This window comes from Suillus fuscotomentosus, assembly GCF_016647785.1.
Source record: "Suillus fuscotomentosus strain FC203 chromosome Unknown F5891scaffold_11, whole genome shotgun sequence".
NCBI lineage: Eukaryota > Fungi > Basidiomycota > Agaricomycetes > Boletales > Suillaceae > Suillus > Suillus fuscotomentosus.
The window spans coordinates 671565-699428 of record NW_024539523.1 but is presented as its reverse complement, the minus strand read 5'-3'; the positions used below and the strand labels follow the sequence as shown (position 1 = coordinate 699428).

General features: G+C 47.3%; 14 protein-coding genes across 14 annotated transcripts; 7 read left to right on the top strand and 7 right to left on the bottom strand.

The window, feature by feature from the left end:
- Positions 1-446: 446 nt before the first annotated feature.
- F5891DRAFT_1016193 (P-loop containing nucleoside triphosphate hydrolase protein) lies at positions 447-4567 on the bottom strand. Its single transcript, XM_041360926.1, has 14 exons — positions 4263-4567; positions 3676-4210; positions 3491-3621; positions 3367-3443; positions 3005-3319; positions 2751-2953; positions 2503-2696; positions 2292-2448; positions 2088-2245; positions 1856-2025; positions 1562-1803; positions 1129-1519; positions 856-1079; positions 447-805 (listed from the first exon to the last, which is right to left on the bottom strand). Exons 1-14 carry the CDS (start codon positions 4494-4496, stop codon positions 588-590), a joined length of 3249 nt encoding a protein of 1082 aa, XP_041229569.1. The 5' UTR covers positions 4497-4567; the 3' UTR covers positions 447-587.
- A 67-nt stretch (positions 4568-4634) lies between these two features.
- F5891DRAFT_1104873 (Gar1/Naf1 RNA binding region-domain-containing protein) lies at positions 4635-5323 on the top strand (the record flags this gene model as incomplete). Its single annotated transcript, XM_041363640.1, has 2 exons — positions 4635-4690; positions 4739-5323. A coding segment is annotated over exon 2 (465 nt), but the record flags the coding sequence as incomplete, so codon positions are not given.
- Positions 5324-5523: 200 nt separating this feature from the next.
- On the bottom strand, positions 5524-6314 carry F5891DRAFT_1184935 (uncharacterized protein; the record flags this gene model as incomplete). Its single annotated transcript, XM_041366498.1, has 5 exons — positions 5524-5598; positions 5647-5717; positions 5764-5967; positions 6017-6101; positions 6150-6314. The coding sequence occupies 5 exons, from the start codon at positions 6312-6314 to the stop codon at positions 5524-5526; spliced, it is 600 nt and encodes a 199-aa protein (XP_041229567.1).
- F5891DRAFT_1208890 (P-loop containing nucleoside triphosphate hydrolase protein) lies at positions 6148-9140 on the top strand (the record flags this gene model as incomplete). Its single annotated transcript, XM_041369121.1, has 15 exons — positions 6148-6623; positions 6674-6751; positions 6808-6944; positions 6996-7124; positions 7172-7230; positions 7288-7507; positions 7560-7645; positions 7706-7838; positions 7886-7939; positions 7983-8372; positions 8426-8494; positions 8549-8626; positions 8680-8701; positions 8747-8997; positions 9042-9140. Coding segments are annotated over exons 1-15 (1962 nt in total), but the record flags the coding sequence as incomplete, so codon positions are not given.
- A 421-nt stretch (positions 9141-9561) lies between these two features.
- F5891DRAFT_63000 (uncharacterized protein) lies at positions 9562-10372 on the top strand. The gene is made up of 4 exons (XM_041372553.1): positions 9562-9660; positions 9719-10080; positions 10139-10214; positions 10274-10372. Exons 1-4 carry the CDS (start codon positions 9595-9597, stop codon positions 10295-10297), a joined length of 528 nt encoding a protein of 175 aa, XP_041229565.1. The 5' UTR covers positions 9562-9594; the 3' UTR covers positions 10298-10372.
- Positions 10294-11614, bottom strand: F5891DRAFT_63020 (uncharacterized protein). The gene is made up of 2 exons (XM_041372554.1): positions 11160-11614; positions 10294-11101 (listed from the first exon to the last, which is right to left on the bottom strand). The coding sequence occupies exons 1-2, from the start codon at positions 11388-11390 to the stop codon at positions 10448-10450; spliced, it is 885 nt and encodes a 294-aa protein (XP_041229564.1). The 5' UTR covers positions 11391-11614; the 3' UTR covers positions 10294-10447.
- A 1368-nt stretch (positions 11615-12982) lies between these two features.
- F5891DRAFT_946151 (fungal-specific transcription factor domain-containing protein) lies at positions 12983-15224 on the top strand (the record flags this gene model as incomplete). Its single annotated transcript, XM_041374659.1, has 12 exons — positions 12983-13063; positions 13115-13179; positions 13235-13279; positions 13330-13502; positions 13557-14095; positions 14148-14171; positions 14223-14396; positions 14446-14550; positions 14599-14740; positions 14795-14892; positions 14944-15048; positions 15096-15224. The coding sequence occupies 12 exons, from the start codon at positions 12983-12985 to the stop codon at positions 15222-15224; spliced, it is 1680 nt and encodes a 559-aa protein (XP_041229563.1).
- Positions 15225-15928: 704 nt separating this feature from the next.
- F5891DRAFT_62915 (WD40-repeat-containing domain protein) lies at positions 15929-17620 on the bottom strand. Its single transcript, XM_041372545.1, has 6 exons — positions 17326-17620; positions 17154-17266; positions 16921-17096; positions 16478-16862; positions 16311-16421; positions 15929-16254 (listed from the first exon to the last, which is right to left on the bottom strand). The coding sequence occupies exons 1-6, from the start codon at positions 17449-17451 to the stop codon at positions 16023-16025; spliced, it is 1143 nt and encodes a 380-aa protein (XP_041229562.1). The 5' UTR covers positions 17452-17620; the 3' UTR covers positions 15929-16022.
- A 13-nt stretch (positions 17621-17633) lies between these two features.
- Positions 17634-19551, bottom strand: F5891DRAFT_1016147 (ATP-NAD kinase-like domain-containing protein). Its single transcript, XM_041360925.1, has 3 exons — positions 19441-19551; positions 18286-19371; positions 17634-18238 (listed from the first exon to the last, which is right to left on the bottom strand). Exons 2-3 carry the CDS (start codon positions 19363-19365, stop codon positions 18110-18112), a joined length of 1209 nt encoding a protein of 402 aa, XP_041229561.1. The 5' UTR covers positions 19366-19371; positions 19441-19551; the 3' UTR covers positions 17634-18109.
- Positions 19552-19607: 56 nt separating this feature from the next.
- F5891DRAFT_1016128 (carbon-nitrogen hydrolase) lies at positions 19608-21334 on the top strand. The gene is made up of 11 exons (XM_041360924.1): positions 19608-19842; positions 19888-20047; positions 20106-20174; positions 20228-20298; positions 20357-20405; positions 20458-20532; positions 20585-20663; positions 20712-20781; positions 20837-20865; positions 20915-20970; positions 21027-21334. The coding sequence occupies exons 1-11, from the start codon at positions 19678-19680 to the stop codon at positions 21110-21112; spliced, it is 909 nt and encodes a 302-aa protein (XP_041229560.1). The 5' UTR covers positions 19608-19677; the 3' UTR covers positions 21113-21334.
- Positions 21335-21366: 32 nt separating this feature from the next.
- F5891DRAFT_1016126 (uncharacterized protein) lies at positions 21367-23055 on the top strand. Its single transcript, XM_041360923.1, has 6 exons — positions 21367-21507; positions 21557-21628; positions 21678-21740; positions 21788-21887; positions 21940-22600; positions 22655-23055. Exons 1-6 carry the CDS (start codon positions 21494-21496, stop codon positions 22948-22950), a joined length of 1206 nt encoding a protein of 401 aa, XP_041229559.1. The 5' UTR covers positions 21367-21493; the 3' UTR covers positions 22951-23055.
- On the bottom strand, positions 23056-23868 carry F5891DRAFT_1104849 (uncharacterized protein). Its single transcript, XM_041363639.1, has 6 exons — positions 23602-23868; positions 23504-23551; positions 23411-23448; positions 23277-23358; positions 23162-23226; positions 23056-23105 (listed from the first exon to the last, which is right to left on the bottom strand). The coding sequence occupies exons 1-6, from the start codon at positions 23774-23776 to the stop codon at positions 23082-23084; spliced, it is 432 nt and encodes a 143-aa protein (XP_041229558.1). The 5' UTR covers positions 23777-23868; the 3' UTR covers positions 23056-23081.
- On the top strand, positions 23853-27053 carry F5891DRAFT_62567 (COG4-domain-containing protein). The gene is made up of 12 exons (XM_041372522.1): positions 23853-24275; positions 24332-24457; positions 24507-24738; positions 24790-24995; positions 25051-25230; positions 25277-25501; positions 25550-25828; positions 25880-26050; positions 26103-26282; positions 26331-26432; positions 26482-26613; positions 26666-27053. The coding sequence occupies exons 1-12, from the start codon at positions 23910-23912 to the stop codon at positions 26756-26758; spliced, it is 2292 nt and encodes a 763-aa protein (XP_041229557.1). The 5' UTR covers positions 23853-23909; the 3' UTR covers positions 26759-27053.
- On the bottom strand, positions 26857-27790 carry F5891DRAFT_1184925 (vacuolar sorting protein DID4; the record flags this gene model as incomplete). Its single annotated transcript, XM_041366497.1, has 5 exons — positions 26857-27036; positions 27090-27305; positions 27361-27516; positions 27564-27728; positions 27779-27790. 5 exons carry the CDS (start codon positions 27788-27790, stop codon positions 26857-26859), a joined length of 729 nt encoding a protein of 242 aa, XP_041229556.1.
- Between the last annotated feature and the right edge of the window lie 74 nt (positions 27791-27864).

Below are 27864 nucleotides of genomic sequence, written 5' to 3'. Positions count from 1 at the left end.
CATTGTGCATGATAATTTTTTTGCATCGTGCCATTCAGGGGTCCAATTGGGTCCTTTGTCATCCGAAATTGTGTTGCTCAAGCGGGCAATGGATAGAAAATACAGTATTATCCTTGAAGGAACATGATTAATTTTTGCATCATGTCCTACACACAGAACATCACTGAAACATGAATTACTTTATTTCAATGTTTTGACAGGAAAAATGAGGGGAAAATTCTATCTTCTCAGTCAATGTTTTTTGGATGTTTGGTGGAGGAACATGGGAAAATGCCTGCAGTGAGTGGAACCAAGCCCCACACTGGGGCATTCATGAATCTAGAGGTGTGGGGGCCCAGGGCCCAGGGCACAGGGGCCCCCATGACTAAGTAGTACTGTCTTACATAGAGTTACACTCTCAATGACAAAAATTTGGATTTTTTTGTTTTAAAAAAAAGTAAGATAAGGCTGAATAAGGATTTAGTGAAATTACTGATGCAAAATCTGTCCCCAATCTGTCCCTAAATGAGGTTGCAATCACCATGCAAGTGTCAATTGATAGGTCATCATGCAAGAAGGTATTTATGGCATCCAGACAGCATTATCAGTTACATATCTTCCACTATCTCCTGCATGAATCTCTTCTGAATAGTAGCATAGTGCTGCATCTCTACTGCACTAACACTAGGGGCTAGTTCATTCAGAGCACGGATGAAGTCCACCTGAGTAACCGAAATGTGTAAGTCGCCTGATCCGGCTATTTCAGTGAGATAGTACTGAGGTGTCAGTTGATGCTGCCGAAATTCTGACTGTTTGTTGAGTTGTGCTGTTCAGTGTATCGTTAGAATGTCATACATATCATGGGTCCCGACAGACCTATTTTGCTATCCAGCTCAACAACCTTCCTGTTTAGTGCATTTAACATTGCATCAGAGCATAAAGCATAGAAGTCGGCTCCCGTGTAGTGGAACGGGCACTCTTTGGCAATGTCTGCGAGACTAAGATCACGATCGAGCTTGAATTTTCTTGTGAGCGCACGAAGGATATCAAGTTGAGCTTCGTGCGTCTCGCTAACCCCGAGATATAACATTCGGTCAAACCTAAGGAAAGAACATAAGGCTACTTTCATAAGAAAATGTCACGTCAAACCTTCCAGGGCGTAAAAGAGCTGGGTCTAATAGGTCGGGGCGATTGGTAGCTCCGATGACGAAGACGTCGCCTCCACTTCCAGCAGACATACCATCCAGTTCCGCAAGAAGTTGACTTACAATACGGTCCATAACACCACCCGAGTCCCCTTGATTGCCTCGCTTTGGCGCCACAGAGTCGAGTTCATCGAAGAAAATGACGCATGGTTTTGCATCACGCGCACGTTGAAATATTCGTCGAACATTTGCCTCAGACTCTCCAATATACATGTTCAAAAGTTCGGGTCCTTTCACTGAAAAGAAATTCAACGAGCATGAAGTTGCCACTGCTTTTGCGAGCAGCGTTTTTTCCCGTGCCCGGAGGTCCATACAACAAGATTCCTGTGTGGCGCCTAATTCAGCGGCTGGGTAACTAGACTAGCAAATGAGTGCACCTGAACGCTTCTTTAATCCCTCGATGAACAATTCGGGGTGCTCCAATGGAAGTTGGATAGTGTCCAATATTTCGTTCTTTACTCTCGACAGTCCACCAATGTCCTCCCACATGACGGCAGGGATCTTCGGAGCCCCGATGTTTTGAGAGAAAGTTGTCCTCGCCTTCAAAAGTGACAATTCCACCTGATTTGCTCGAATAGCTATCGTACTTAGGGACCGTGTTCGGCAAGTAATTTTGTCACTGCAAACATCGTGATCAGCCAGATTATTAACTCGAGAAGCTCTGACCGCACAGTGACTCTCTGACAGCAATAACCTCCGCTTGTGTCAAAAAATCGGCTATATCAATGGCAACTAGTGCAGCAGTCTGCGTGGCAAAAGAAGCCACTGAAACATCAGAAGCCAGTTTGACATCAATTATGCGATGATATATTATGCTCAATCGTTCTGCCTCAGTCGGAGCCTGTAAGAGGTGCAACGAAGGTTATACAGAGCATCTGTGTGAGCAATCAATAGCGGTCGCACCTTTAGCACGAATTCGTTTGTAAAGCGCGAGAGGAGGATGGCAGGGGCCTTGGATGTGTCACTCGCTGTTGCGATAACGAAAATCTGGCTGCCCATAGATTGCATATGGGCTTCCACATCCACTAGACAATCGTTCAGCGCATGTGACATTGTTGTACCTATGGTATTGGTTAAGAAGATGATGTCATACTAATATCTGCACACCTTTTCCCGGTTCGGAAGCTGTAGTAGACTGGGACAGCGCGTCTAGGTGCCGAATCACGATCGCGCATGGCGCGCATGAAATTGCCATTTCAATTCGAGCTCTTAAGCTGCCTTCTGTATTGGTCTCGTTTTCCGAAACTATCGCAAAACAGTTGATCTATCGATGTGATGAATGAATCCAGTAAAGTATGAGTTCAGTGATTGACCGTACTTCCACAATATGTATTCCAAGGCGTCGGGCTATGGAAGAGGCCATTGTAAACTTCCCAGATCCTCGAGCTCCTGAAATAAGCAGAAGTGGCCAGACACCAAATTCCGCAGCTCCTTTGAATCGAGGCGCGTCCGACAAACGAATCATTGCATCCATTGTGAAAGGTGATTCCCCTGATCTAGCACTAGCGTTCTCTACTCGCTTGTCAATGACACGTCACTCAACCCTCCAAAAGCTAAAGTCCTCACGAAAGGCATTGCAGTTGTGTATGTCTGGTATACCTTTATGTTGTATTCCGAGTTGCACAATCTGAGTGTGCTGGGATTCGATGAAACAACCGTAGTCGCCTCGAGAAAACTGCGGATGGCTGCAATACTCATCAACAGCACTGGTGGGGTCGTAGTCGACTTTGTCCACGACGAAGGACACCACTGCATTACCGCTCGACAGCCTGTGTCAGAATGAGGTAGGCTTCGGATATTTTGTGTAGACCTTAGCTCACCGATGGATCGGGAGCTTGCTATTGTCAAGCTTGTCAGTAAGTTCTGCGTCGTCGGCATCAATAGACACATTAATGAAATCTCCTGGTTTGACCAAGCGTTTACAGGAACCGAAGTAGGATTGTATTTCTTGAAGAAAAAGAGTCTCGAACTTGCGTCCGGTGGAAAACGGAGATGCGATGCGAGAGAGAGTAAGTGCACGAGCCACTGGTATTGCTGGTTGACGGTTACCAAAAGGGCTCGGACGAATCCATACCAGACTAGAAGAGTCTGCATGGATGTTGGAAATCAGCGACGGCGAGGCCTTCACAACACCACTAGAAATCCCTTCAGATTGGAATAAGATCACATATCAAAAACATACGAAGGGACTGATTTGTAATCATGCGCAAACACCTGCACCAATCTTGCCTGGGATGACTTGAGATCGCTCACGATAGCCTGAGACAGCAAGTTTAGCTTCGCGCAAAATAAGACAAACGATGTACCCAGTCTCCATCGAGGATGCCAACCCGACGAAAATCCGATGTTCGCAGGTACAGAGCGACATCATGGTTAAAGGTATCTCCAGTCGCTCGCGAAATTGGCTGAAGACGGAAATAGGCATTCGTTGTGACGGCTGCAACATTCAGTTACGTTAGCAGGACATTCAAACTGACACACACACACTCGCCCTCATAGGGGCCCTTATGTTGAGCCACGGTTGCTGGAAGTGCAGCAGTGATGAGAAAAGACTCGCTGATCTCCAGTGGCTCCGAAGCTATCTCAACATCAGATGGGTATTCACCAACAGCCGATGTGCATCCAGTTTCTGCTCCTTCGTCGCAACAAGCTACCACAAACTGTGTGACATTGCGCTCCACAATCCCTTGAGAGTATGGATAAGTGACATCAATTTTGTAGCGACACGAGCGGGGCGCTGAGGACAACGCTTCAGAAACGTCGCCATTTGAGAGAAATGACGTTCCGGGAAGGTGTAGTTCTTCACCAGTTCGAATGATCGGCGACGACTGGAAAAGCCATTCCTCGAAGGCAAAACTGTGGGACAATGCAAAACTGTATGCATCGGCAGTTTGGGCTGTCAAAACCACTTCGGAGAGAGCGACATCTTCTGCACGAGACACTCGCAGTTTCCGCCGGCCATTGAATGATCCAAAAATATGAGGATATAGGTCTGGCCAGTGAGGTGGAACTGTGATGCACTCGATCTTGTCACAATGAATAGGTGGAACAAAACATGACCAGGTTTAATGGACGCACATCAGGATCCTCGTTCGCCCAACAAGTCAAGCAGTCCAAGTCTTGAGATATTAATAAGGGTGCGATCGAGTCGCCCGAGGATATTAGGACGAGAATGCGTGAATCCTGCGGTGTAGATAAATATGCCCACAATCGGGAGCTCAGGAGCACAGTATTGCTATCAGCCTTGTTTGGAGGATCCTCGAGAGTGAACTCGCCTTCTACGCTGGGCAAGTGACGAAAGAATAAGCTCATTGAATTCAAAGCTTGTCGAAGGAAGTTGCCTTTGCTGGCCAGTGTTCTACAAGTTGGATGTGACAAACACGATGTGCACATGCCAAGCACATATGATACAATGTGCAGCTGTAACTATCCGCTTACATAATCACATTGTTTTTATTCTTCGCACACCATGAGTCGAGGAGCAAGAGGTTTTAGCAGAGGAGGAGGTACGCGTACAATTCTTATTGAGCGACCAATTCAGCTCATTCTTCTAGGACGCGGTGGGGGACGTGGAGGTTTCCAGCAGCGTGATTTTGGTCCTCCAGCTACAGTCGTCGGTAAGATATTCATTATCTTTGCAATTTCGCGTCACCGTTTTCACGGTTTGCAGAAATGGGGACATTCATGCATGCTGTAGAGGATGAGATGTTCTGCTCCTCTCTCATATCAGACAGGGTTCCCTACTTTAACGCTCCCATTTACCTCCAAAACAAATCTGTGATCGGCAAGGTCGACGAGATCCTTGGCCCTATCAATGAAGTTTATTTCTCAGTCAAAATGGGAGAAGGTATGATTGCAAGTAGCTTCAAGCAAGGAGATAAAGTATATATCGGAGGCGATAAATTGCTACCCATCGAGCGATTCCTCCCAAAACCAAAAGTTGCAGGTATGCTCTATTTTATGGGTCTTTCCACTTCTGCGCCTGAGCCTTATTCTCTAGGTGTAACAAGTACGTTTTCTCCTCTCTTATATATGCTTCCGATTCACTGTAGATCATCTTCAGAACGCGGGCGCGGTACCGCAAGGGGCAGTGGGCCGCGGGGACGGGGTGCCCCTGGGGGACGAGGACGGGGAGGACGAGGGACAAGCAGGGGTGGGGTAAGAGGTGGCTTCGGTGGCGACCGGGGCGGTTTTAGAGGAGGTTTCAGAGGAGGAAGTAGTCGTGGTAGCAGTGGAGGTTTTGCACCTCGAGGCGGAAGAGGCGGATTCAGGGGATCATGATAATAGTGCTTTGTATTGTGTTAGTACCAGTGTGCGTCACGTCGTATGTGTGTAGATATCAAGGTTTCAGTGCCTTGACCTCGGTCGAAACAGCAGAAAATCTGTTTGCTCGTTCATACTGCATGGAAATAGACTACAGAGATCATGAAGTACGTTGAATGATGCATTGGAGAAACCCTACCTGAGAAAGCTGAGCTGACATAGTAATAGCATTCACGAAAGTCTCTTCTATCGCAGGATCAAGTTGGCTGCCTATTGGTCGGTTAGATGTGTTCCCCCATCCAACATCTGCACATACCATCTAGATCTGAGAGATATGATTCCTGATTCGCATCGATACTCATGTCAATGTCACCATGCTGAGTGTAAACCCCCTGAATCGTGGCTTCGACTTCGGTGGGACGCGTCCGACGGCGACCTCCAATTTCCCTATCCCACTTCAGTCGCTGATCGGAAAGCGACCAAATATGTCGATCAAGAGCTTCATCAAAAGGCTCCATCCCTACTGGTCATAAGTAAAATTAATTCCTTGTCGAACATGTAGCCCTCACCTTCGTCGTCATCGTATGGTTCTTCGGTGGTGCGTCCGTTGATACGAAGATTTGGTCTAGTTATCGCAAAAAGTGTGTCAAGGAACTAACAAATTTCAGAATATCGTGTTTGAATGTAATATGCTTTACTCACTTGATTTATGTGAGGCAGAAATGATTCCCTGTCTTGGCTGACACCCTGAGATTCAAGTTCCAAGTCCAATCTATCCAGGAAAGCAGTTGATATATTTCGCTGAAGACGTCGCCAGTCCTGTTCAGTCTCCACTGATATTTTAGGTAGATCTTCTCGGGCATCCATTTGCAAGGGAGGAAAGGTGACGATTAATTGTAATAACAAGAAATGCAACGCGTTATTGGTGGTTGTTTGAACAACTGCGTGCCGCAAAGCCATCGGATTCAAACAACCATCTACTGATCGTTATACTTGGATCACACTTCCCATTTACTGTCATGTCCACTTTAACATTTTGGAAGCCAGGAACTGCTGGACCTGGTAGCACACATGACAGGGAAACAGAGGAGGAAGGAAATGTCGTTCAATCTGCACCTTCGCATGGCTTCCTTTCTATACAAGCGCAGCGTGAACGATTGCCCATTTGGCAACACCGTATGTTCACTGTCGTTGTGTTCTAAGCACTACCCAACTCTATTTTTCAGGACAAAAACTTTTGCATTGCATAGAAAAATATGGCGTCACAATCGTTGTCGGACAAACGGGTTCAGGAAAAACAACTCGTGAGCAATCATCAAATTTCATCGATGATCCCAGTTCCATCTCACTACAGGCTGAGAACTACCACAGTATCTCCTAGAATCTGGATGGGCATCAGAAGGTAATATTATTGCCTGCACCCAACCACGACGCGTCGCAGCAACGTCTGTCGCTATCAGAGTCGCAACAGAAGTTGGTACCCTCCTTGGAGATGAGGTATGCCGCCAAGCTGGTGTGCCTCTGCATCGCTCACGAATATTCTCATAGGTTGGATATACTATTCGCTTCGAAGATGTCAGCGACAAAGAGCGAACCCGGATATGTTACATGACTGACGGCATGCTCTTTCGAGAGACACTGATAGATCCTCTCCTTTCGCGCTACAGCGTCATTATGGTTAGTCCTGCATCACTCTTGTCGGCATATGCTCAGTGGGTTTCCAGATTGACGAGGCGCATGAGCGAAGTCTTTACACAGATCTACTGCTTGGTATCTTGAAGAAGTTGGTCAAACTTGCTTTAATCTTTCCCCTTGACTACTCAGATGGCGCAATTTTCAGAATTAGGCGCAAGCGCCCATCGCTTCGGCTGATAGTGTCATCAGCTACTTTGGATGCTAAAGCATTCTTAGAATACTTCACCTCGGGGACACATCCAGACGACGCCACTATTGTCAGTCTGGAAGGGCGTATGTTTCCTGTTGAAGTTGCTTACCTTCAAGAGTCCGCTCCGGACTATGTGAGGAAAGCAGTGGAAGTTGCATGGACCATTAACCTGCAGGTGCGTCCCCTGTCCATTCTTGCCCTTTACCACAACACCTCATATTACGCAGCACGGCGCTGGTGACATTTTGATATTCCTGACGGGACGCGAAGAAATAGAAAGATGCTTAGAGGAACTTACAGAACTTCTTCCTACGTGCGCGTTCTGTCTCCTTATGTATTTCCCCGTGCTCATGAAAACTTTGATGCTCTCTAGACTTCCGCGAGGAGCTATACAGATAATCCCTCTTGCACTGCACGCTGGCTTAAGCACGGAAGAACAGCTTAGGGTATTCAATGTTGCAGAACGAGGGACGCGAAAGGTTATCGCCGCCACAAACATCGCGGAAGTGAGTCGCGCCATTTTTAGTAACTTGGCGTCTTATGATGCAATCAGGCCAGCGTCACCATCGATGGGGTGAAGTTTGTTGTCGACAGTGGGTTCGTAAAGGTAAGTTTCATTACCGTCTTGATCGCGTTCTCATGGGCCCCAGATACGGACATACAATCCAACTACTTTCCTTGCCTCACTGTCTACAGTTCCTGTTTCCAAAGCATCTGCTATACAGAGGACTGGCCGCGCTGGACGGACATCGCCAGGAATTTGCTATCGATTATATCCTGAATCCGCTTTCGCCTCCCTTCCTACGAGCACGCCGCCTGAGATCACCCGCACTGATATGACCACTCCGATTCTGCAATTGAAGTCTCTAGGTATAGATGACCTTATGAAGTTTGAATGGGTCTCTGCACCTCCAGCAGAGAGTATTCTCCGTGCGCTTGAGGGGCTCTTTGCTGCAGGAATGATTGGCGACAATGGCCTCCTTACTCCGATCGGCGAGCGAGTTGCAGAATGCCCCATCGAAGTCAATATAGCTAGAATGGTGCGCTCTCCTACTAGTATCGACTTTTGTTGCACGGCTTGATGTACAGGCAGCTTTTCACTTCGAAGGACTTTAACTGCGGTGAAGAAATTCTTACAATTGCTTCTATGATCTCAATACAAGTGAGTGCCTCATGGGACTGGCGTAACTATCATATTCACCTGTTTACATCATAGGATGCATTTATCATACCTGATGGTGCTCCCGGAGCAATTGCAGAACTGGAGAGACGAAAATTCACAACCGAGGAAGGGGTATGATCCATCCTGATTCGCCTCAATTCAGCAGACTGACAATCTTGGACCAGGACCATCTGACCCTTTTAAATGGTATTTGCTCGTTACACCCAAAAGTTGATTGCTTATGTTCGGTAGCATACAATGCTTTCACTAAATACGGTCGATCTTCATCGTGGTGTAAAGCTCATGCTCTCAACTTCCGCGCCATGTCCAGAGCGGTATCGATTCGGTCCCAGTTGAAGAAATACATGATTCGCTTCAACTTGCCACTCCAGAGCTGCGAAGGCGATGCTAAGCGACTTCGGCAATGTTTGGTCAGTGGGTATTGGCGCAACGGTGCCCGATGGGTTGCAGATGGAACGTACCGGTCGGTGAAGGGAAACAAAGTAAGCAATGCTAAATGTACGATATTCACCTTTGTTCACTCAAGCAGACTCTATATGTTCACCCAACATCTGTGCTCTTCACTCGGAAGCCGCGGACCGGATGGGTGGTCTTCCACGAAGTGGAAGAAACCAAGAGGACACAGTATGTCTACCTACTTGTATGATGGGCCGTAAACTTCATCTTTTGTTAGGATAAGAATACTTTCAGAAATCGAACCAGACTGGTGAGTCGAGTTTCTTCTCTGTGACTCTGTACTCGCTCAACTGGTGAAGGCTACTCGATTACGGTCATAAATACCAACATAGGCATGCTGCAGGTTAATTTGATGTGGACAGTACTTAGTTGTAGTGGCCAGGTCAATGTTATCGTTCTGCTGTTAACGTTGGCATTCGGCAATTTTCGCCTGGAATACCGTGATGTTGTACCTGTATCGTGAGGTAGCATTGAGGGTGCCAAGAGACCTGGAGCTGTAAATACTTATCGATAGAAATATATACATCCGTAAAGCTTGCCGAGCTTCCCCGAGTTGAAAGTCCGAAACGCCATGTGCATGGAAAGTTAAACGCTAATATTTATTACTGAAATCCTTGTCAATCATGGGCGCTGGCCAGTCCAAAGCGGACACAGAAGAAAAGGTCTTTTACAACGAGACGCCCATACAGGTTTGGTCTTCTTCCTATCCTAAAGGCTAGTCTTCTGAAGTTGTGTGCAAATATCAAGTTCTCGCAGGATGTTGTGAACCACCTTTCAGATCGCTCAATATCACCCGACACCTCGCCAGAACGGCAATCCACACTTGATGCCCACGTACGTGCTCGCATACAGGCGGAGCTGCAGCATCTACGAGCGGAAGAGGAAAGTGTGCAGAGGGAAATTGAACTCGCTCTTGAAAGGGAGAACATTGACCGGGAGAAGTCCTCAGCAGGCGGAGAGGTCGCCGAGGGCGATGTCAAGAATAGTATGACATTGATGGGGGATCTTGAAGAGATTCGTACCAAGGTGGACAGATTCCAGACCAGGAGACAGCTCAGCGATTATCCAGCGGTCAAGGAAAGCGGCGAAGCAGTGGTGTTATGCTATAGGTGAGCCTATGTCACTTGTTTATCCTGTCTGGAGATAACTTATTTGTCGCTCCCATAGACAAAATCCTACCGCGCCATTGGACTGCTGGCGAGAAGTGAGGGAGTTTAACGCTAGTGTAGCTCAAGCAGAATCGGTAGGCAAACTAATTCTGACATTCGGTTCTCAACTCACTGTCCTGTATGCACCTGCCAGCAACATCTCGCTTCTCTTAGATAGGTACCGTCAAGAGCCAAGATTCACCACACTTCTATCATGGTCCATGACGTGTTTGTTTCATAGACTAGTAGTGTGTAAATCCTATTTTATGGCTAGTAGTATTGATTCCATAGTCCAAAGGCTTCCCAGCACCAAGCTTTTCATAGTCTATCACGACTCTTCACCCCCATATGCTACTCCAATTGAATCAGCTGTTTGTATCTCCTGCTGCAGGCACAATGACCCAGCACTGATATTTGAGACTCGATGTAATTGGGCAATGTTTGGATCGACATGCGCAGAAGGCCGCAGGCTCGAGCTAGGAACTACTGGCAACTCTGTCTGCTCTTCACCGATGGTGTAGGGGTCGGAGCTATGACCAAGTCTTGAAAGGTGTCTAGTGCCACCTAAAGCTGCTGTTATGACAGCTGCGGGCACGCGCACTTGTTGCTCCTCGTAAGTCTGGGTAGAATACATTGAAGCAGTGCTGATGCTTGATTTATGAGACAACCTGTTGGAAGCCCAGGCAAATGATGACCTGCTTCCACGCGCGAGGCTCTCTTTGAATTGGGCTGAAGGACGTCTCAGAGCGCGAGCTGGATTCCGTGGGGGTTTTATTGGGGGTAGTGGCAACGGTGCAGCCATGCGCAAGGAATGCTGAATGGGAGTTGGAGGAGGTGATATAGCACCCATTGTGTTTGGTGATGAATCTGCAAGACTCTTCTTCGCGTCTGAGCACCCAGTACTGTCGGAACTGCTCGAGGGGCCACCTGCCTCGTTTGATTTGTTTGGAGTGGTTCGGTCATGTCTCCTGAGAACATTTTGCTATTGAGCACGATGAATGACAAAGATATCATAAAGTCAAGAATTACATAGACCATACCCTTCGCGAGCGGCACTTTTTGTCGGAATGTCTGACGATCAATGACCACCATTTCCATCCAACTACCACTGCCACCGCAAGCGCAATCCCCGCGGCAGTACCGCCGACGATTGCTGGGATGGAGATTCTTGTAGCATTTGAGCTAGGCGTTGCTGTGCTAGAATTCGTTGAACTTGTTACCTCGCCAATAAGGCGAATAGCCACGTTAACATTGCCAGTGAGTGGGGGCATGACGAAGGGAACCGAGGATTGCTATCGACTGAGCATACCGTCCTTGTATACGCCGTAGGCAAGGTACCACAAAGGGCTCATCCACGTAAGGTGACGTTCGCGAAGAATAGATGCAAGAACGTGTTAGGCACGAGGTGTATCCATAAGCAGTCGTAACTCCACATATTCGTGATTGTCATTCGAGATCATCCGCGTCAACTTTGACCTACGCAGTAAGAATGCTGATAACACTCTTTGCGCTGTGCCATGTAATGTAGCGTGATCCTGAGTCGAAGACTCTGGTGAAATGGCAGGGCATGGAAAAACGCTCACGACACTTTCAACCAAACAGTATACCGGAGTCGGCAGCCAGTCTAATCTAGTATTTGCAAGGCCTTTGAAGTCGTGTTTTGCGCGCACATCAAACGCTCAGTACTCACTCAGCTGGAGTAGTTGTACCTGGGGAGATAGCACTTGGGAATGACATACTATATTTTTAGTGCGTGGCCGGAACCCGTCAGAACACATACCCATGCCTGTACGGTTCGGTCGCGGCTGCGCTGAAGGCTCACGAAAAACAAGTTATTTATGTAATCTAGAGTCGAAATCAATCAAGTTATTTCGGAAAAGCGGTGAGACGCAAGCCTCCCCAACCCCGCAATAAGTATCGGACTCAACGGGAAGTATGAAAATAACTTCGCGAGTCGGAGTTTGAATTCAGCCGCTGTACAGTCGTGTTGGAGTTGCGTTGGTCACCTTGCTCGTTTGGTGCTAGTGTCTATTCAATTAAATAGACATGCACGTTGTCTCGGCCTGATATCCCTAAGACCTAAATGTTATTCAAAATCACGACACAGTACTACCGCAAGGTGACTACATGGTGTAACGTTTAATTTCGGTCAACCAAAAATAACCAATAGTCCGGAGGGAGCGTACCTGTACCTAAGCTCGGCAACCTGCGTTCATTGAACTATTTGTTCCCTCCCTTCTCGGATGTTGGGATAAGGCGATACACGAGGATAACGCCTAGATACCCGTGAGTACAGCAGATTCAACCGTCAAATATCACAGTGTAATTCATCTATAAGGACAGCTCATTACATGCTCGAACATAGTAGATCACTCTACTAAACTAATTATCGTAGTCCAAGTCTTCAATTAATTATGAGGTTTGTTCTGTATTTTGTTGTTTGGTATAATAATCGGATATTTTTATGATTGCCGCGTTCGGCAATTCGACTTCTTTCTGCCGCCCGGCTTTATTTGCAACAGATCCCACTGCGACTGTGCCCTTCCCCATCTCTCTCCGCCTCATCGATATCGCAGCGTATTACTACTTCCAATTGTTCATCCTCCTACCTCTATTCGTCGTCCTCCCCTCTATTGTCTGTGGAAGTCTCTCCTCGTCCTCCTTACTATTATTTTAACACCTCTACACTTTAATTTCAGTCTAAATTAACCGGCCTTCCCCGGTCGATAAAGAGACGCCGAGTCACCGTTGACGTTGATAACCGTATCGACTTCAAGTGGGAATGCAAGGCACTTCAGAGTTTGTGGACGAGCAATCAAGGGCAGCGTAAGACATTCTATGACGGCAATCTGGTCAATCAAGAATGTTTACCAAGCCTCACTCCAGCTCAAAAGCGCCTATCGTGCGCAATCCAAGAGCATGCACTGTTTGTCGGGCAGCGAAGGTGAGTGGTCGACAGATCAAGAGAAAGAAATCACATCTGAATCCCTGATAGATGAAATGCGTTGGGGCAGAGGATGGTCTCAAGTCTTGTCAAAGGTGCACAAGAACAGGTGTGGAGTAAGTAGTGAATTGTTGCGATAGCCTGCCAAGACGTTAACCCTTTTTCTATAAGATGTGTCTTTGAGAAGCATCGCAGAGGGCGAAAACCTGGATCAAAGTCAGATCGTTTCTCTTGCTTTGCCTATCGCCTCTCACAATGTCCCCAAGGCTATCCGAAGCGTCTAAAATGCTCCGACGCTTAGAGAAAGGATTGAACACAGCGAAACTCAAGCAAAGCGATTCATCATTGTCGACAGTATTCCCTGCCGACCCTCGTACTCCTCAAGCAGATAATACTCAATTTGGCGGACTCCAGTCCTCTGATGCTTATGGTTCCACTGGTAAATTTATTTCGTGCCAAGAGTACAAACTGTAACTCAAACATATCATTATAGACGGATATGCGGCTTCAAGCGTCAGTTCACGTACTGTTGATCCAGAGGAGGAAGAGGACGGGGAAAGGAGTGATGAGAAATTTCCTGCCAAATTAATCAGAAGGGAAAACTCCTTTTTCAGGACTATCCTCAACCCAGAACACAAGTCGCCAATGCTTCATGTGCCTCGAAATCCTTACCTCCCCCAGTCATTGCGCCCGGCGCCTCTCCCGATCGGCTATAACGATCCAATCTCAGCCGGCTTAATCAACGAAAACAAAGCAAAGATCCTCTTTGATGCAATCTTCCTTCGACTGAATCCATTTATAAATCTTTTCGATCCAGCTCTGCATTCTGTTGCCTATGTGCGGTCTAAATGCCCTTTGTTATTTACTACCTTGATAATGGCTGGCTGCAAATTCTTCGAACCAAGCTTATACAAGGAATGCCTGAGGCTTGCTAACGAACTTGCGGTCCGGGCATTCGCAGAAGGTTGGAAACGAGTAGAAGTGATCCAAGCATTTTCATGTCTCACTTATTGGAGAGAACAAGAGGACAACGTGAGTGTGTTTTGGGCTCGTCTCAACTTACTTAAGCTTAATTTCATCGAAGCGGACATGGATGTATATTGGATATGTGAGTGCTTCAGGGTTCATCAATCTCGAATTATTGTCTGATTTTGTTCAGGCGTGTCGGATGGCTGTGGAACTTGGCCTCAACCGATATCATGCAAAACCTCCTGCTCACGAAACAGAGTTCCAGCTTCGTGAAAGGCGAAACCGAGAGAGGACATACCTCGTCCTCTTTGTACATGACCGGAGTCTTAGCATGCAGACAGGTCGGCATTGGATGCTCCCTGAAGTAAATATTTTCTATTTTCCCAAGATATGACGGTTCACACACACTACAGGATGACTTCATAAGGCACTCTGACACCTGGCATGAGCAGGGTGGGACCCCCATTCGATGCGAAGATGTCATCGTTTCTGCTTTCGCACAACTCCGTCGTATAGCGGTGAGACTTTTCTCTCAACACCTGTGTGACAGAATCCAATGGTATTAGACCGAGGCTACAGACATGTTCCACACCAATCGGAGTCTTTCGGACGGTGGAAACAGTCAAGTCAATATCGATATGGTGCTGAAAAACTGCAACGCGAAGCTTGCACTGTGGACCAGTACCTGGGACCATGAGATGAGAAAAGGTGACGAACACGACATCTCATATTCTGATGCATGACCTCATATCTTGCTGATAGCTAACGGAGAGTCTTTCCACTTTTCCTTTACCAATCTCTTTTGCCTCTATTCGAGCCTTTTCTTGAATAGTTTTGGTGTTCAATCCAGTGTCCCACCTGTAAGTCCGCAATTTTGTTTTGACCCATCGTTCCTATACTGTCTCTCTCAGGCAAACCGCACGAATAGTCATGTTCGCGCCTTATCTGCGTGTTTTGAAAATGCATTAAATGTGCTGGGAATCGCATCTAAAGACTTCAGGGAATTTGGTGTTTTGGTAAGTCTTGCTTTAGTGCAATTCCTACTATTTGACACTTTATCTAGCGCTACGGACAAGAGACAACCTCCGTTATGACTGCATACTCTGCCATATTTCTGCTGAAGGTAATAAATGCCCTGCCTCCAAATCTAAGTAAAGTTGATGTGTTGGCCTTAGCTACTCCGGAGCTCTAATACTCACACAGACCTGCAATCAGAATTGCCGGAGGGTGCAGCTCATCAGATTCATACTGCGATCACGAAAACGGCCGATGCATATCAAGAAGCTTCTCACCTTTCGCCCACCTCAACATCAGCTGCCTACCACGCTCGGTTTCTGTGGAGTCTTGTTCGCAATGATATAGAGCGGGCTCGACAAAACGCTCAAAAAGACATCCCCATTGACCCAAACATCCAAAGTAAATCGTCTTCACGCTATGCAATGTATATGTTGACAGTTCATTATTCATTCGTAGGTCCATATACACCGACTGCTCCATGCCCACCTGAGCAATTTGCATGTCCATCATCCTCTTCTTTACTGTCATATTCTGCGTATCCGACGCAGAATTCTGATATGAATGGCCAAAACGCACCTTGTGGAGGACCGAACTATACTGATGCGTTAAGTCGTGGTTCTGGCTCGTATGGCCCTTCAGGTCAATTCTCAGGTTACAACCTCGGGCATGTCTCAGAAACCGACTTTCATTACTACCGCAGTATGTTAGTCGAGCTTGGTTTTGGAGAGAACGGTAACACCGTACCCGCCAACGACGGTTTCCGCAACATTGCCTACGGAGACACATCTACTTCTTATTCCCACCATCCATACGTACACATAGCACCTATCGGCCCAAATGGTTTTGGAACCAGTTGATAGGAGCGTTGCTTGTCTTGCACTTATCTTCATACACGGAATTTTCTGGCAGCGCCTCAGTACAACAGTAGTATTGGTTTATGAATGACTTCATCATGGTTAGTTCTCTAGACATCTCACTCAACACCAATGGGAAAAACAACGACTTCTACACCGTATGCAACCGCAAGCACTGGATTACCCCTCCTAGCCATAAAATCGAAATCCCGGACGCGATGGGGGCGCGGAGCAATGTTAATAACATGAGGCTGTGCATGAACATAATTCATATCGTGAATATGAATAACCGCTCCTTTGGTTGCGCACTGGGACGCAACAGCGAAATAATCCGGACTCGTCGGGCACCACCTTGTAGGCCAATGTGAGGGTCTCGATAGTTAAAAACAATAGAGCCAAAGGCGTACCGGAATTGGTGACCACCTTCAGGAAAACTTATACCTGTTTGTAAAGGTTTTCCACCATGGGACTTGGACAAGTCCCATATGGAGAAGCGGGAGCCGTAAGTTGCCCCTACGCTAAATGACACGTAAAGTCAGCTGGAAGTCGAACTCAGAATCAATTGTGCACCGACATGTCAATGTTATCTTGACGCCAAGCTGCAAATCCCGTCCACTGTGATGAAATACCCATCAATGACTTGGACAGCCCGTGTGGTTCAACGAGCTCGATAACACTGGAATGCCTCCAGCTCCCCTGCTCACTTTGCTCTGGATCAGACCTCCAGTCCGTCAAGAAGATGGAACCTCGGGAGTCTGATACGAGAAATTCTTTGCTGCTGGATTGGTGGCAATTTACAGTAACAAGGGGGTGGGGAAACGAAATCACATATGAAGTTGGTTGAGGACGGGGATGGGGCGACGGCGACGCGTCGGTACCCAGTGACCTCTCTGGAGAAGGGATTCCAGAAGAAATATCCAGTGCTGGATGTAGATCCCAAACCATCAGCATTTTGTCATCTGGGCGCAAGATTTCAGTGTTAGTATCCTCATTACGCAATTTGAACGAGTGATGCACCTGCCACCGTCGCGACATATCTTGCATTGTCTTGATCACGTCCTCCACAAAAGCACATATCATTGACTTTGCCGTGGTGTCCGCTGAGGCCACCACCAAACGCGAACGTGTTCTCGGAAGATGTTGAAGACTTTGTGAGTAGGTGAAGACTGAAGTCTGAAGCAGCAGCAGTAATTCTGAGACAGCGTCAATTTCATACTTTGCAGACAGTGAGGAGTCTAGGATCGCCTTACTCAATAACCCAGTCATCACTTGAACTAGGTGAAACGGATCGAGGTGACCACGCTAGAGCTGTTATGCGTCTCCCAACATGAAAAGACGCTACCCTTTCACTAATGGGTGGGCTCTTAACGAGAAAAAGATATGATCAACTGCCTAGCTCGTACGGCTTGGGAACACACACACCACACGGAAAACTTCCACTGAATGCTCGCCTGCTATAGCCAACAAGTCCGCCCCATCGTCATTAGAGCATGCGCGAACAACAAAGACGTCTGATCCATGATTGATTCTCACTACTCCGCTATCCATGCTCACTGAATGGATTCAAGAGGATCCGCTTTCTGCCAAAGGTTTACAGTACAGCTGGAAATGAAATGTAGTATGAAACAGAAGTTTTATACTGCCAGACCGTCGTGCACGGTGCTGGTCTTGCCGTAATCACTTGCTTATGGGCCTGCGAAGAGGACCCCGGGTGTCCTTCAAAGTACCGGTTCCCGCTAGCAATTCATTCTCATTCAAAGTTCCGCATCCGAAGGGAAGGGGAAGGGCAAAGGCACGTAGCAAGCTTGTTGACGCATTTGCTGCCTTGAACCGCAAGCTCAAGCGCTTAAGGCTGACGGGAGCAGACCCAGTGTTCTACGCGAAGAGCATGGTCCTGTACTACGTATATCAAGGGCTTCCATCAGACTGGAGTTCAGAACGTTCAAGTCACACGGTGCGCTCCGCCTAGATCTAGTTTAATAGGGTCGAGGGCGATGCACCTGTTGGAGCGCAGTACTAAAACCGGCGGACGTGTAGATGAGAATTCGTACGCAACGATCGTCAACCTCATTTCCGTACAATACAAAACTGAGGCCTGAGGAAGCTTGTCTATCGTGCGAGACGCGCTCCGGTGTGACTCGGACAGTAAGTTGTTCCTTCACTTAATAACCAAATACTCCTGAAATTGTAACAACTTTGCTTCACATTAGACGTATACCGAAAATTCTGCACCATCGGCTGGTACTGCTGCACTGCATGCTGCCTTTCCGCCTTTCACAATTGAGAATATGGCTCCATCTGAGCATACAAGGTGGGCCCTTTCATCGACCTCATCCTACTCACTATCAGATGGCGTATGAAGATCAGGCGGGGAAAACTCACAGGTATCCATTCCCATCCTTTGCACCGGATATATTCTATCACAGTGGGACCTGTCCCTTCGTTGGTGATCTTTCCATCGTCACTGTATCTCAAGTTGATGTGGTTCCCATCTTGGTATGCTGCAGTCAGCACAGCGACTGATTTCTCTGCAAAGGCATTTCGAGCTTCTATGGTATCCATGACAAAGGTGGGATCACGGTGAGGTCGAACCATGACAAGGTCTAGTGAGACCTCAGACGAAACAAAGTCGGACGCAAGAGGGGTGATTCTAAAAGCAGGTTCCAAACGATCGACATTGACAGTAGAAAGAAAGTATGCGAATGGACCATGCACATCCACAATTCCATGAGCATCTGAATCCTTGTGAATTACGAAAGCCTTTTGGTCTGGATCGTATATCTCCACAGCCTGAACAGATGGCGTAGGCAACAGCTTGACATGGCTGCTGTACCATTGTGTAATGTTGTTCCTCGCAGCAACTTTGAATCTTTCAATGCCTGGCAGTTCTTTCCTCAGACTCTCGGAGTCATGGAGGATAGAGGCGTGCAAAGCAGTAGAGGTCACTACCGCTGAAACAGCGACCTTGGAACAACTCTGCTTTGAGCTCGGTGGAGCAGATAGGGTCGTGACAGTCAGTGTGAGGGGAACGACATCCGAACCCATGATGAATGCTTCCAGAGACTTCAGCTTGTATGCCGGGCCCTCATTCGCGGAGATTGGCTTGAACAATGAGCAGTAGAGAGCGTTTGCCGTCCCACATGGGACAAGAACTACACGAACTGAGGATGATACAACATTCTTGCGTACGCCCTTTTGTGCCACGAGTGAGAGGGCGTTGATGATTTCGTGCAATGTTCCATCGCCGGAGCCCAATATGACTGTCACGTTGCCCTCATATCGTTCGAGAAAGTCGAACGCTATGGTACCCGCATGTCCAGCGGCTCCTGTTGCCATCTTTTGGGTAACTTGTATATGCGCTTCCTCGAGACGAGGAAAGACATGCTCATTGAAAAAGGTCTCGGCAGTGCCATCTCCACAGACGGGATTATACATCACTAGCACTGGTGGACAAGTCGCCATGATAGTCTGATAAATATGTAGTCAATAACGAATTCCTTTCAATGCCAGTCACAAGCTGGAATTTAGCTCACAAACCTGAAGATGTTATTGATATTGGAGTAGTCTGGCTTTCAGAATCTAACAGGTTAGTAACGACCTGTGTAGAGTCTGATGAGACCGTCTTACGGTACACCGGGCCGAGGCCCGGTAGTGATTGATATAAGATACTAGGAAGCCAGCGACAGACTTAATTAGCTGTGTATGTTTCCGAACCTGCGTTTATCCGGAGCACTGCTGTTATCCCACAATCTCAAGCATTCTGCCTGCCGCACAATGACTTCAGTCGCTCCTCCTGTCTTCAAGCCATTCACCCTCACGCTTATCCAGCTTGGTTCTATCGGCTCTGACAAGGCAGCCAACCTTCACCATGCTCGCGAGATGATCATGAAGGCAGCAAAGAGCAATTCAGACAAGAGGCCTCAAGTTGTTGTATTGCCGGTATGGAATTAATCTTGTTTCACCCAACTCTAACTCATTTTTCAGGAATGTTTCAACTCGCCGTACGGCTTTGTTCACTTCCCTGCGTATGCCGAGAGCATTAGCTACACTGCTGGCAAGGAGTATGATATTCAAGCGAGTGTAAGCGAAAGTGTCAAGATGCTGTCTTCTGCTGCGAAGGAGGCGGGAATCTGGCTCATCGGAGGTCATACCTCGCTCAAATGTGTGGCAAAGGGATAGAAAGTTTATATTTTGTCTAACAGGTTCGATACCCGAGAGAGATGTGGAGACGAACAACATCTACAACACCTGCACTGTGTATTCTCCGACAGGTGTCAAGTTCCCTGAAACTCTTTCCAATCAACACTGATGTACGTGGATGGAGGTGCACTTGTTGCATCACATCGCAAGGTTCACCTATTTGACATCGATATCCCTGGGAAGATAAAATTCAAGGTATACCCTTTACTAGTTCTCGCTTTAGCGTCTTTTCTGGATCTCATCGTACCTACAGGAGAGCGAAACGTTGACAGGAGGAACAACGGCGAACTATTTCGACACTGGTACGAATCTCATTCAACGTGCTTGCACCACATTCGATGAAACTCTCCTAAGAATTTGCACGTATTGGGCTCGGTTTGTGCTACGACGTCAGGTTCCCGGAACTGGCGATGATTGCGGCACGGCGAGGTTCGTGGTTACCTGATTTATACGAAAAACGAAAAACACACAAACTCTTAAGGTTGTCATGCTATGGTTTATCCTGGGGCATTTAACCTCACCACTGGACCTTTGCATTGGGAACTGCTTCAACGAGCTCGGTAGCGCGTTGTCCAACTGTGCTCAATAGTTCCTGACGTAGCCTTCAGGGCCAATGATAACCAGGTTTTCTTTTCCATGTGCAGTCCAGCACGGGATATGACCGCTGGGTACCATTCAGTAAGTGAACCGCTACAGTAATTGTGCGACCAAGAGATTTGAACTATCATGATAGTGGGGGCACTCGATGGTCGTTGACCCATAGTAAGGCATATCCTTCAACGTACACTGATCGCACTAACACAACTATCAGTGGCCGTGTACTTGCGGAGGCTGATGAGAACGAGACGATTCTGCATGTCGATATCGGTGAATTTGACATCATGCTCGTTATTTACAAGTTGCTGATTTAACACGGGATTTAGATCCTGAACCATTCCACGAGGTAAGAGCTGGAATACCAGTTACAAAACAGCGTCGCTTTGATGTCTATCCCGACGTGAGCGCTTGATAAGGTATGAAGAGCATAGGGCAACAATGCTGGCGACGTAGCTATGTAGTCTTTCAATAATCGACAATATCTTTCAAACAAGGGGGATTGTTGAAACATGACTGGTGATTCTTTAACCTTAGTAGAAGAACTTTAGAGGGTCCAGATGTACTACTCATCGAGCTGTGTTTACGAAGCTGTGTGAGCTGATGATAATCTTGGCAAGGTGGCAGTGAAATATGATCGAAAAAGGACCGCTTCCATTTTGAGAGAGGCCGGCACAGCTAGAGAAAATTCTGGTAGGTTCCACAGGATTCTTGAGCGCGGGTGGAATCCTTAGAAAAGTGAACAGCGTCAACTTCTGTGTCAACCACATCGCTGTCTTATTATCCTTCCTCCGCCATGGTCAAAGAAACGTGCGGCTAGTGATATTCAAACCAATTTGTATGCTAACACTCAGTGCAGGAAGTTTTATGATCTCCTGGAAGTCCCAGTAGATGCTTCAGAGCCTGAATTGAAGAAGGCATACAGGAAAAAGTGAGATAAGAATCGTGGCGAGTCTGAACGTTATTGACTCGTTTCGCAGAGCCTTGAGACTACACCCCGACAAAGGTGGTGACCCAGAACTCTTCAAGGAAGTTACACATGCGTATGTCTTACATTACATGTACAGATTTTTGTTGTCTCATTTTGTAGATACGAGATTCTTTCTGACTCCCAAAAGCGTAGTATATATGATGCTCGAGGTGAAGCTGGTCTTTCCGAGCAGGGCGGAATGGGTGGGATGGATCCCCAGGTAAGGCTTTGCTCGACATCGATGGTGGCATCAGACTGATTTGAATCCCTAGGACCTTTTCAGTCAATTGTTCGGCGGCGGCGGATTCTTTGGTGCTGGCGGCGGCGGCAATCGCCAGCAGGCTGCCCGCAAGACTAAGGACCTCGTCCATCGCGTAAACGTGACGCTCGAGGATCTCTATAAGGGCAAGACAACCAAACTTGCTCTTACTCGCAACGCACTTTGCTCTAAGTGCCACGGTCGCGGTGGGAAAGAGGGCGCTGTGCGACCATGTTCTTCATGCAATGGACGTGGCATCAAGGTCACGTTACGCCAGATGGGCCCCATGATCCAGCAGATACAGTCCGCCTGCGAGGAATGTTCGGGTACGGGAGAGATGATCAATATAAAGGATCGCTGCCAGCAATGCAAAGGCAAGAAAGTCATGCCCGAGAAGAAGATTTTGGAAGTGCATATAGACAAGGGTATGAAGGGCGGCCAGACGATTGTGTTCAGCGGAGAAAGTGATCAGTCGCCAAATGCCGACTCAGGAGATGTCGTTATCGTCATAGAAGAGAAACCGCACGACCGCTTCAAACGCCAAGATACCAATCTCATAACAGAACTGGAGATCGATCTACTGACAGCCCTTGGCGGTGGACGAGTTGGGATTCGTCACCTCGACGATCGTGTCCTCATTGTGAACTTTGTTCCTGGTGAGGTTGTCAAGAATGGTAAGCGTTTATGAAGATCGCGGTGGTAAAACATGACGCTAATACTTGTGGCAGATGCTGTCAAGGTCATACGCGGCCAGGGAATGCCCTCTCAGCGACATCATGAGCCAGGAGATTTGTTTGTGAAGTTCACTGTGAATTTCCCCGAACATATCGATCCAGCCGTCATCTCTTTGCTTGAGAGGGCACTACCACCACGAACAGAGATCGAGAAGTTCCCTAAGAATATTCATCTCGAGGAGGTGGATCTGGATGAGCCTGACGCGCGGTCAAAGGCAAATGCTATGTCAGATGAGTCGATGGACGAGGATCATGAAGGAGAGCCGCGTGTTCAATGTGCAAATCAGTGATTAGCGCATGTCCATTAGCATGATTAGCATGATATCTGTTGCGCTAGAGACTCGCATTTGTTACACTCGTTACATTTAATACGCATTTTCATTTCATTAACACTTCTTCACTTCTTGGTTGGCTCTCCGCATTACGGAGGAATGTCCCATCGAATCTGAGTTTGACGGCAGTGAGAAGGAAGGACTTCATGAAGATGAGAGGAGATTGTACTTCGGGATTTTCCTTGAAGGCATTGTAAGCTACACGATTAAAGAAGCTGATCTCTGTCTCGTTTTCTAGCGCGAGACTGTCAACAGATGACCTGTATCCTTACACAAGGACTCACCAATACCAAGTTCAGCTAGGGTGCGGGCGTCATCATCGAAAATCCAGTCGTCGTGGTCCATATTGATGATCAGATTGGTTGTCTGACAGGGGTTTTAGGCCAATACTCAGAATTGTACGACTCGGGGACCATACCTTAGCACCGTGAGCTTTGGTGTACAACTTGAGTGTATCTGTGCCAGAAAATTTGAACATTCTCTTATGAAGGGCAGAGGCCGTGATGCTAACCTAGATGCACGTTCCGATACGGCTTCCATCCTGAACTAGTCTGAACAGCTGCAGGAAGGGATGGAACAAGTTGGGATATGCTAAACAGAGTGGCATACCTCGCCGAGCCATATCCTTGAGCTCGCCAACTGTTGTGATCTCCAGGTTCAACATGTGTAAGACGAGACTGCGTTCCGTGCGGTATTCGAAGGATTTGATTACTCGAAGAGTTATGGTCGCTTGAGTTTTTGGGAGAGCAACGTTTGTGAGCACATCAGAAATTTCATGAGACATCTTGCGAGTATTGGAGGAAGCAGTTCACGGCGTCAGTCAGTCAGTGAAATATGATGTTATGATACGTAGTGACTGCATCAGGCCCAGTCCAACATAATCCAATTATATTAGATCATAATAGCAGTCACCTCCAATGTCCGAGAGTATCCTCAATACAGCACCAGACGACTTTCAATCCCCAAAAGATCCACGAACTCTTACTTCTCTAAATGAAATACTATCATGCTTGTCGTGGTACCAATCTGCTGAAACGGAACTCTCAAACTCCCTGACACAACTTCTCTCAAATCGTCAATCTATTGACAAGTCACTCCAGCAGTTAGAGGTTCTCGTTCCGCGTCTTGATGACCTTCAGATTGAAGCAGCGAACTTCTCAATCAAGGTCTCAGCTACTGCGCAGACAGCAGAACGCGTGGGTGGACGTGTACGTTCGCTTGATGAGGAAATGAGACGCGTTGGAGAGGCTGCTGAGCGGGTCGGACAAGTCATGGAACTGAAAGTATGTCTTCAAATGTCGTCCGTCCACATTTAGATTCAGCCGATGCTGTCACGCAGTCCTCTCTTGCTCAATTACAATCCTGCATCGAAAACCAAGACTGGGAGTCGGCCGCCAGATGTTGTGCGCGCGCCATGTCCTTGCCCTTTACAATCATTTCAGGACCCTTTGCAGAGTCTGTTGTTGTGAGTAACCATCCGAAACATTCCAGACTCCTCTCACCAACCTGAGTAGCCTACAGCTGAGAGTCATTTGCCTCCAGCACAGACCCTGCAGGCTGCACGAGAACAACTTTTATCCATTTTCAAGAGTCACTTCGAAGAGGCATCTCGTGAGCGAGATGCTGCAGCTACGACTCGTTATTTCAAACTCTTTCCTACAATTGGTTGGGAGGCAGAAGGCCTCGAGGCCTATGGATCGTTCGTGGTCGATCTTGTGCGAGTGAGGGCTCCAACGTCAGCCAAAAGTACGCTATAATCAGGCTCGAACAACTTTCACATTCTTACATCTCACTTAGCCTCCTCACCTTTATACTTTGTGACTGCACTTACAGCGCTACTCGAAAGTGTTGCCATGATAGTTGACCACCACCAACCGGTCGTTGACAAATATTATGGGGCAGGTAAGATGACGACCGTCATCAAACGCTTACTCGATGAATGCGACCGTGTTGTGCGGCTTACATTGGACAGCTGGAGAGAAGATAGGTCAATAAAAAGAAAGGTGAAGTATCTAATTTATGTGATCGGATGATGATTTCGAGACTAGTGCCCAGTAGCTTCTAGATGTGGCCAACTCTTCCTTCTCCATCGCACCTACCCGCAAGCAATCATCCCAGGTTTCATCACAAGATGACGATGAATTAGACCCTCGCGAGATCGACAAACTCTTATCTGAAATTGCAGGTATGAGTGGTCGATGGTTCCTGTTCCGCAAGTTTCTTGTGGAGCAACTGCAGGTGAGTACCCTCATCCATGCAAAACACATGCGCTTACAACGCCAAGGATGAAGATGTCGAGGAAGATGCTCAGAGCGGCCGGGTCACTCCCTCCGATCATGAAGGGTATCAGTCACAGATCGACAATAATCTGAACGCTTGGGGCTCTGGCATTCAACCAGATCTACTACAACTTGTGGAATCTACTCGCTCTCATCAAGAGTTCGACGAACTTCTCGCGACTTATTATGTTCCGATGGAGACATGGTATATGCGTATTATCATCGACAAGGTATTTTTTCTCGCACACATCAGAACCTTGAACTGAACTATTTTGGAGGCTCACCGATTATCGTCTCCTGACTTTTCGCAATCGCCCGTCACTACTACAACGCCAGACGATGTATTCTACATTCTCAAGACAGTCTACTCGCGAGTTCTGTCTGCGGGCTCGCTCAAGCATATTGAGCGAATGACTGATCTCTTGAAGGACTTCATGGATCATGATTATGCTGGCGGCATCAAGCGGAAGCTTGATGATGTTTATCGAACGGCGGCGAACACCGGCGGTGGCGGACGTGGGGAGAAATCTGAGCGAGAGTGTCGTACATCGTTCATCGTAAGTACCTTCCCGTCAACTACGATTTTACGCTGACATATTGTGTACAAGATTCTCCTCAATGACCTTGATCTATCTTCTTCGCACATGGAGCGATTGACGAAGGACCTTCTTGGTCACCAAAATATCACTCAACTTTTTCTGGATGCAGAACAATCACACGTGAAAAGGGTAATTTCCAGTTTAACAGGATCTGTAGCTAAATTCCGTTCGACGCTGAAAGTATGTACTTGCTTATTCTCACTGAGGATCACTTTGCTGAACTAGATTTCAGGCAGGCGTGGAGCAGCTTTTTAACCAGCTAATGAGACCCAAGTTGCGCACATTAATTCCAGACGTGTTTAAAGACGTATCATATGTACTCGACGAAGACTCTTATAACGCTGCAGAACAATATGACGTGGTTCGGAAGCGGTTTGTTAAAACGTGGGAGGGATTGGTCGATGGCTACAAGGTCAGCTTTCCGCCACAACATCTGGTGCATATATTGATATTTGTACAGGATGCCTTCACGGATAATAACTATCGCATGTTGTTTGGGCTTGCACTCGATGTCATCGCCCGACCCTGGGAGAAGTATATCTTAACGCTGCATTTCTCTGAGGTAGGCGTTACACTTCTCCGTGATCATCTTGAAGGTAACGTTAGTACAGCTGGGTGCCGTGCGTTTCGACCGTGACCTTCGATCAATAATGGCATATCTCTCGTCTCAAACGATTTTTGGAGACATCCGGGAAAAGTTTGTGCGCTTGCAGCAGATCAGTTCGTTACTGAACCTGGACAATGTGAGTAAATTTCCGAATCGAATGTCATTTCGGTCATCAACCTGCTCTTTAGGAAGAAGACGTGGATGGGTTCTACAGTGGATCAGGCATATCCTGGTCTTTCAGTTTACAGGATGCAAAAAATGTCGTGGCATTGAAGGTATAAATTCACGCGAGGAAAAACAGATATATATTCCGTGATGAGATAGCTAGGCAGTCGATGAGAATGTGTGAAAGCGAAGGGCGGGATGTATGAGTTGAAATTCACCCTCGTCTTAAAGCGTCTAATCTTGCTTGGAGGCTATCTTCATCTGACGGGCCACCCCCTGCCGTGTCATCGCCTTTGGGAGAGCCACTTCCCCCAATCGATTCCCCCAATGCCACCGGTCTGCGTTCTGTCAGTGGTGATGATATTGAACCGAGACCAGTGGGTGCATCCGTGAGCTGCAAACGAAAGTGGATGAATATATATGAGATAGGGATGGCATCATAGTCACCTGCTGAGAAAGATTGACACCTATTTCGTCAAGAACCTCTCGTAATATCTTATCACCTTCTTCCTCTTCATCTTCAGCATCATCCTCCATAACATCATCCACAGCGTCCGACATCATTTCTTCCTTCATATCCATCATCGAGCTTTCCTTTTCAAACTCATTCATGATCTTCTGGATGGCTGGGAGGTTCAATCCCCTGTTCATAGAAGCCATGGCCTGGAAAAGGCGTCAATGAGGATGCGGGTTGAACAAGTGAAGAATCGCAACGTACCCTCGTGGCTCCGCGCATGGCATCTGCCATTTGTTGATTGCTTCTTAGAGTCTGTATCCTCAGTCCAACAGCTTGTAGTTGTGTCCTCATTTGGTAAAACTTCTGGACATAGCGCCGGGTGCGAACGAGGTCCTTCGCCATCACTTTACACGCATTCTACTGAGAACATTGAAATTGATGCACGACGAGGGAAGGAAAGGTACCATTTGGCCAGCTTTGGCACTTTTCTTGATGTCTGCCACAAGCTTCTTTTCGCTCTGCTCAAGCTTTGACCGTTCGCGGTCAAGCTCTCGTTGTGCTTTGTTCAATGCACGCTGATGCTGTCGCAATCGCTCAGCAGGCGTAACTGTCTTTCCAAACAAAGTCTCCTTTGTGAATATTAGCAAATACTAAGCGACAATTGGGACGGAGACCGCACTATGATGTTCATGACAATTTGCGTCCGGGTGGTGGTGAAGAAGTTACAGGATTGCTGCAGCTGGGCGCTTGCTACTCTTGCCTGAC

Bases quoted from the DNA above. Each gene is read 5' to 3' on its own strand.
- F5891DRAFT_1016193 (XM_041360926.1), bottom strand. From the start codon at position 4,496: ATGAGCTTATTCTTTCGTCACTTGCCCAGCGTAGAAGGCGAGTTCACT. The intron at 2,954-3,004 runs GTGAGCTAAGGT...ATTCTGACACAG, and splicing joins AGCAAGCTCCCGATCCATCG to GCTGTCGAGCGGTAATGCAG. The intron at 806-855 runs GTCTGTCGGGAC...TACACTGAACAG, and splicing joins TGAGCTGGATAGCAAAATAG to CACAACTCAACAAACAGTCA.
- F5891DRAFT_63000 (XM_041372553.1), top strand. From the start codon at position 9,595: ATGGGCGCTGGCCAGTCCAAAGCGGACACAGAAGAAAAGGTCTTTTAC. The intron at 10,081-10,138 runs GTGAGCCTATGT...TCGCTCCCATAG, and splicing joins GCAGTGGTGTTATGCTATAG to ACAAAATCCTACCGCGCCAT. The intron at 10,215-10,273 runs GTAGGCAAACTA...TGCACCTGCCAG, and splicing joins GTGTAGCTCAAGCAGAATCG to CAACATCTCGCTTCTCTTAG.
- F5891DRAFT_63020 (XM_041372554.1), bottom strand. From the start codon at position 11,390: ATGCCCCCACTCACTGGCAATGTTAACGTGGCTATTCGCCTTATTGGC. The intron at 11,102-11,159 runs GTATGGTCTATG...CGTGCTCAATAG, and splicing joins AAAAGTGCCGCTCGCGAAGG to CAAAATGTTCTCAGGAGACA.
- F5891DRAFT_62915 (XM_041372545.1), bottom strand. From the start codon at position 17,451: ATGGATAGCGGAGTAGTGAGAATCAATCATGGATCAGACGTCTTTGTT. The intron at 17,097-17,153 runs GTAAGGCGATCC...ACGCTGTCTCAG, and splicing joins AGTGATGACTGGGTTATTGA to AATTACTGCTGCTGCTTCAG. The intron at 16,422-16,477 runs GTCGGTGCACAA...CGTGTCATTTAG, and splicing joins CGTCAAGATAACATTGACAT to CGTAGGGGCAACTTACGGCT.
- F5891DRAFT_1016147 (XM_041360925.1), bottom strand. From the start codon at position 19,365: ATGGCGACTTGTCCACCAGTGCTAGTGATGTATAATCCCGTCTGTGGA. The intron at 18,239-18,285 runs GTGAGTTTTCCC...GATAGTGAGTAG, and splicing joins AAGGATGGGAATGGATACCT to GATGAGGTCGATGAAAGGGC.
- F5891DRAFT_1016128 (XM_041360924.1), top strand. From the start codon at position 19,678: ATGACTTCAGTCGCTCCTCCTGTCTTCAAGCCATTCACCCTCACGCTT. The intron at 20,299-20,356 runs GTATACCCTTTA...TCGTACCTACAG, and splicing joins CTGGGAAGATAAAATTCAAG to GAGAGCGAAACGTTGACAGG. The intron at 20,971-21,026 runs GTGAATTTGACA...CACGGGATTTAG, and splicing joins GATTCTGCATGTCGATATCG to ATCCTGAACCATTCCACGAG.
- F5891DRAFT_1016126 (XM_041360923.1), top strand. The intron at 21,888-21,939 runs GTAAGGCTTTGC...TTGAATCCCTAG, and splicing joins TGGGTGGGATGGATCCCCAG to GACCTTTTCAGTCAATTGTT. The intron at 22,601-22,654 runs GTAAGCGTTTAT...TACTTGTGGCAG, and splicing joins TGGTGAGGTTGTCAAGAATG to ATGCTGTCAAGGTCATACGC.
- F5891DRAFT_1104849 (XM_041363639.1), bottom strand. From the start codon at position 23,776: ATGTCTCATGAAATTTCTGATGTGCTCACAAACGTTGCTCTCCCAAAA. The intron at 23,552-23,601 runs GTATGCCACTCT...CCCTTCCTGCAG, and splicing joins CAAGGATATGGCTCGGCGAG to CTGTTCAGACTAGTTCAGGA. The intron at 23,359-23,410 runs GTATGGTCCCCG...AACCCCTGTCAG, and splicing joins CCAAAGCTCACGGTGCTAAG to ACAACCAATCTGATCATCAA.
- F5891DRAFT_62567 (XM_041372522.1), top strand. From the start codon at position 23,910: ATGTCCGAGAGTATCCTCAATACAGCACCAGACGACTTTCAATCCCCA. The intron at 24,276-24,331 runs GTATGTCTTCAA...GCTGTCACGCAG, and splicing joins GACAAGTCATGGAACTGAAA to TCCTCTCTTGCTCAATTACA. The intron at 25,502-25,549 runs GTATTTTTTCTC...ACTATTTTGGAG, and splicing joins TGCGTATTATCATCGACAAG to GCTCACCGATTATCGTCTCC.